At 49.1% G+C, this 6,000-nt stretch overlaps 1 protein-coding gene across 3 annotated transcripts in view; it reads left to right on the forward strand.

Moving 5' to 3' along the window:
• Window positions 1-5,245, forward strand: part of FAM117A (family with sequence similarity 117 member A) — a 43,238-nt gene extending 37,993 nt beyond the window's left edge. For all 3 annotated transcript variants that reach the window (XM_079903968.1, XM_079903969.1, XM_079903970.1), the window contains 2 exons: window positions 1,053-1,203; window positions 4,014-5,245. In XM_079903968.1, coding sequence (XP_079760094.1) covers window positions 1,053-1,203; window positions 4,014-4,314 — 452 coding nt within the window. In that variant the 3' untranslated portion in view covers window positions 4,315-5,245. The remainder of the gene's footprint in view (window positions 1-1,052; window positions 1,204-4,013) is intronic.
• The last annotated feature ends 755 nt before the right edge of the window (window positions 5,246-6,000 follow it).

Genomic DNA, 6,000 nt, shown 5'->3' on the forward strand with positions numbered 1-6,000 from the left:
CCGTCACCAGCAATACACCTCAAGGCGGGTGTGAACGCTGTAAATAAAAGAATGTGGTCTTTTGCCCAGGGTCACACAGTTTGACCCAGATCGAAACCCAAGCTTTCTGACTCCAAATCTCCACTTTCTATTCTGCCGTGGCTGCGTCACTGAGAGGACAAGATAAGAGTCCCTCCTCCCTGTCATAATGATCCTGACATTCTAAAGCACTGTTGCCTGCATCACCTAACTTGATCCTCACAGCAACCCCATGAGGTAGGCTGGTCAAAGGCATGATCTAACAATACCGAGGTAAACAGAGCATAGAAAATAAAGAATAAATGTGAGATAGATAAAGTCAATATTTGCAACCTCGGCAAAGTACATTTGCTGTGTGGAAAGTGAGAGGAATCTTATCCCACAAGTTGGGTTGAGTAAAGTTTGCTTGTCTGAGTCAGTACAAGAGCTCTTCCTGGAAGAAGGGATAGATATTCAAGACATGGAAGGGAAGAAGCTGTGGTATGTTGGCAGGCAGGGCGGTGCAGTCTTGGAAGAAGGCAGAGATAGAGATGTTAGGATTCTTTCAAGTCTGAGACTTGGAGTTCCAGTCACAGTCTACCTCCGGGGAATATGGAATTGGTATTAGACCCAACTTTTCCCTCAGTTCAACTGTGATTTTTTATCCTGTATAACAAGGTCTGTATTTTTTTTCCCCCTTACAATTCTGGTTTTATTTTCTTTTTTTTTTAATTTTATTTATCATCATTATTTTATTGGGCCTCTTTTTATGGTATTTAATTTTTTTTAATTGGAGTATAATTGCTTTACAATGTTGTGTTAGTTTCTGCTGTACAGCAAAGTGAATCAGCCACACATATACAAGGTTTGTATTCTTGTAAGGCTGCCTCAAAGATGTTTTAAGGTAGAGTGTAGGCAAACAACCTGGATTAACATAACCACTGCCAGCCACCGTACCATATCTCCCAGTCCTGCCCCTTTACACCAAGGTCTGAGTCCGGGAAAGCGGAGACCTTCCTTTAGCACCATGGGACTCAGCCTTACTCTGTTTGCAGCTTCCCCTCCAGGCCACCCAGCCTTCCTTGAAGAGGGCAGCCCATCTCCAGTCCTTGCCTTTGCCTCCTCCCCTCGGCCCAATCACAGCTACGTCTTCAAACGGGAACCCCCGGAAGGCTGTGAGAGAGTGCGGGTGTTTGAAGAGGCCACGTGAGTACCTCAGCCGGTCGTGAGTTCCTCAGCCAGTCGGTGGGGGTCAGGATGTGCGAGGGAGGGACAGGGATGCGGGCTGAGCCCTGTGGCATCCCACCTGATAGGCCTCTCTTTAGTCTGACTCCCTATTGTCCTGGAGACATTGTCAGCTGTAGATGATCAGTATTGCAGTCTTTCCATGACCAAACTTGTTGACGTTACCTCCTCTGAGCACCTAAGTCTTTGCTTATCATGATCTCCATAGAAACCTGCTCTCTGCCCACATGCCAGCCACAAGCGCAGCAGGAGCTGGAAAGGAAAGAGATCTGAAACCTAAATCCTTTGCTTCTTCTATTTTTTTCCATCCCCGGGGAAGGTGTGAGAATTTGCTAGACCATAATCAGAGAGAGAACATACTAGTAATTCTCTTCAGGCAGAGCTTAGAAGCGCCTCATGCCCACCGGTGTGGCAGGGGGAGCCTAAAAAGCTTTCTGATTGCTTCTTCACCCTGCAGCTGCAGTGGTTCAAGTGTCATGAACTCCCAGACAGAAATTTCCAGTCCTTGCAAGTAAGGACTATGGAATATTCCCAAACCAGACTGGACAATTCAGAAGTCATTCTTAAGTTGATTTCTTTAGTACAGTTCCCTCCCGTTAGCAGAGAGAATCAAGAGCCAGAACTTTCCAAATGTCCCACGGTCCCCCTTAGCAGGAGCTAAGAAGAGAGTTCACCATATTCCCACTGCCGCTGTAATATTCATCGGGGCCGATTCACATTGGAAGCTGTGGATTCGATGGCAGTGAGGAAGTTTAGTTATGGTGTGTGAGTGGAGATTTAGCTCGGACAGGGTGTGGGGCCTTGATGGCTCCGTCTGTATCTCAGATAAGGGAGAGGACAGCCCATGGTAGCAGCAGGAGGCACTTATATAACCCAGAGGGGGAATTATGGAGAAAACCAGGGGCACTGAGGGTTTGCTCCCATCATCACTGTTGCCTGGCATCCCTCCAAGAACCCTCGATCCTCTGGGGTCGTGTGTGGGGAAGAGGCCAGATCTCGTAGCTCAAGCAGCCTCTGGGCTCGTGTACCCTTCCCCAGTCCACAGTATAGCTGAGTAATTACAACCTGGAATTGCTTGTGGCCATTAGGCTGCTGCTTGTCTTTATTCTTTTGTAGGCTCATAAGGACAGAAGAGGTTTAACGTCATCTCATCCAGCTTCCTGCCCCTATGTTAACCCTTTGAGAGAGGTGGCGATCCATCAGTTACTTTCTTAGATATCCGGGGATAGAAATTCGCAGCTCATTGGTGTCTCTTTATCGTATGAACTTTCCTACTGGGAAGTTCTTATGTTTAGTGGTTCCTCTGCCACATTTTCCTCTTCCTGGCTGCCCATCGTGTGAGATTCCCAGGGAGGAAATCAAGCCATTCAGGGTCACGCTGGTTGCCCTCACGTCCTTCGAGTGTTACTTGGTCTCCCCTGGGTCACCCTCCTCGTGCATGCATGCACACACTGAGAGCATTCCCTCTCCTGCCCATCCCCCACCTCTTCCTAAAGTGGGATTCTTTTAAGCCCTTCTCAGTCAGGGGGCACCTTGCTGCTGAGGAGTCCTCTGGGACCCCAGGCTTCCAAACACACCCTGCACACAGGCCTTAGCTTCCCTCTACCTCTCCTCCCATCACTCACGCCGGGCCAACATCCGCCCTCCTCTGCGTGCCTCGCTCTTCTTCCTGGGTTTGGAATGATTAGAATTCTACAATTAAAATAGTAATCAATTTGTCAAGCTGTACACTAAGTGCATTCTTCTGTATGTATACATTACACTTCAAGGAAAAGTTAGGCGATGGGAAGCATTGGTGCAGAGCTTGACTGTCTTCCCACAATTTTGTCTCCTTGCCCGGAATCCTCATAACCAGCAGCTTCTCAGGGCTCTTCACCCTTGAAGCATGGCCAGACATTCTTCTTCCTTTTTTATCATAAGGATTCCTTACTCTAGAACTGTCTGACCTGACCTCTTTTAATCCTTTCATTTCCCCTACATGAGCAGAAGGATAGGGATTCTTGCCATGTTAGAGGTGAGGCAGGTTAGGCCAGGAGCACATGGTGAATTAGAACCTAGATCTCCTGAGAAGGTCTAGCTGCTGTCCTTTCCTCCCAGCAAGGGTTTTGAAAATCACACCTTTCAAATCTGCTCAAGAATTAGATTCTTGAGGTCAGTAGATTTCAATGGGGGATACTTTTCCCCCCAGGGGACATCTGGCAATGGTTGTCACAATTTGGAGTGGGGTGCTACTGGCGTATGGTGGGTAGGGGCCAGGGATGCTGTTAAACATCCTATGATGCACACGATAGCCCCCACAACCAAGCATTATCCAGGCCCAAATGCCAGTAGTGCTGAGGATGAGAAACCCTGCTTTAGGCTATAAAAAGTCTAAGTCACTCTGCTTGGATCTCTGCTTTCAGGCAAGTGGTCTGCCCCTAAAACACTGTTCAGTGATGAAATCTCTCAAATTAAAAGATCTCTCGGTCTCCTCTTCTAGAATCACACTGTCAGGAAGTTCTCCTTCCCGTCTAGCTTTAATCCCTCCTGTTTTTAGCTCAAGTAGATTTCCTGTTGCTTAGCCATATTTCTAGAACATGGAGAGCTGAGGGGCCTGCTGAGCGCTGGCGGTTGCTCAGCAGCCTGTCGTTGTTTTGGTCAAGTCACCACCATGTTTGAACAGAGCCCTAGCTCCCTTGCTCCCCTGACGCTGGGACACCTCTCGCCCCTTCTCACCAGCTGTTCGTGTGCACGCACACATGTATGTCTGTGTTTCTCTCTCCATCCTCCAGGTCCCCAGGTCCTGACCTGGCCTTCCTGACTTCCTGTCCTGACAAGAACAAAGTCCATTTCAACCCAACCGGCTCGGCTTTCTGCCCCGTCAGCTTGATGAAGCCCCTCTTCCCCAGCATGGGCTTCATCTTCCGTAACTGCCCCTCAAGCCCAGGGTCCCCCCTTCCCCCGGCCAGCCCCAGGCCACCGCCTCGGAAGGATCCAGAGGCCCCCAAGGCCTCCTCGCTGCCATTCGAGCCTTGGCAGCGCCCCCCGCCGTCAGAAGAGCCCGTGCTTTTCCAGAGCTCCCTGGTGGTCTGAGGGCCCCACCCCCACTTCACCATGGAGACCAGTGCCTTGGTGGCAGGCCCCTCCCGAGCTCCCTGAGACGGGGGATGAAGGAGCCCTTTCCTCCTGGCCTTTGAGCACTTTCATGTATTGTGTCAAAGCCCTGGGTCCTCTTCCCGATGGACCCCTGCCCCTTCGAATGTGAGGGGACCTGCCTCCTCCACTAGCAGCTGGGCAGCTCACGAGTCACACCCGTGTTCTTGTCACCTCTCTCACTTGGTGGAAAACTCACCCAGAAGGTCTTGGGTCCCCCACCCCTGGGTGTGAGTCCGGAGGACTGTGTATGGGGCCCTTGTCTTTATCATGGAGCAAGCTGGCCATGATTAAAGGAGAGCGGACACCACAGATTTCCTTACCTCTCCTCCCCAGACACAGACGAGGAGACCCGAATAGATTCCCGATCCTCTCAGTCCCATCCCCCTACCTCCCTCTCATTGGAGGAGCTGACCAAAGCAGCCCGAAAGGGCCATAACACTTGACCAATCCAGCTGCTGGCAGAGGGGGAACCAAGCGTTTTCCTAAGTGGCATTTTCATCTCGCTTTCACCCTAAGATTGTCTTAAGCAGCAGCCCAGCCTGCCCAGCCCCAGGTGGGTAGTAGGGGAGAGGGAGAGCTGGCATTCCTCCGGGTGGCAAGTGGTGACTCTCCACCCTCCACCTGCCCCAGGACTGGGTTGGATTAGAAAAATGCCTATTTTTCTTGTATCGATGTAGAAACTCTATTTTCTCCCAAAGACACTATTTTTGCAGCTGTTTGAAGTTTGTATATTTTCCATACTGCAGAGCTTACACAAAATCGAAGAAGAATGTTAATGTTCAAGTTTTATTATCCTGTGTTTAGAAGTTGTGTTTTTTTGTTTGTTTTTTGCAGATCTTGGTGTTAATAGACCAAATAAATAAGTATTCCCAGCAGCTTGAGGTTCTGTTAAATATTTTTGGGGGGAGGGAGCGGGATGGAGATTGAGGGTATCATATTAATCACTTCATCCTCGTCTTTAAGAGGAGCCTTTACTTAATACATAATGTTGGGGGGATGGATCCAGAGTCTGTGTCCTCAGGACAGCAGGCTTGCATTCTCTACTTGGACATAGAAACAGTAGGGCCAGGGAGAGTCTGTCCAGAATGAAGAGTGTGGTGGAGGTGGGGTGAAGGAGTCAGTGGGGAAGTCATCCTTTCTTGGGTGAGTCTGGAAAAACACCCTAAGGGAGAGTGGATTTTAGCAGGGACATAAGGGTGACCAAGGGGAGACAGTTTGACATTGTGGGTGCTCCTTGCATCAGCAAGGAAAACAAGATGAGGGAATGGCATTCAGATCGAATCTCTGGGCACAGTTTTAGGGAAGCTTTAGCTCCTTGTGAGTATTCTTTGCACATCAGTGAGTGCCCACAACACAGAGGGCGGAAGAAACTGTTCCTCAGCTTTATAGTGCCCCCCCGTAAGAGCTCTTAGGCTTTTGGGGAGAATGAGAATAACCATCCGAACATTCTGATAGTGCTTTGCAATTTACAAAGCATTTTCACAAAAGACACATTATCCCCACTGTATGGGTAAAAAGTTGACTACCCCAAGGGCAGTCGTAATAACTACAATTATATCTATCTATCTCATAAAACCTCAAAACAAACTCTTAAGCCAGGCTATCCCAACTACCATGTATTGG

Source organism: Stenella coeruleoalba, assembly GCF_951394435.1.
Source record: "Stenella coeruleoalba genome assembly, chromosome: 19".
Taxonomy (NCBI): domain Eukaryota; kingdom Metazoa; phylum Chordata; class Mammalia; order Artiodactyla; family Delphinidae; genus Stenella; species Stenella coeruleoalba.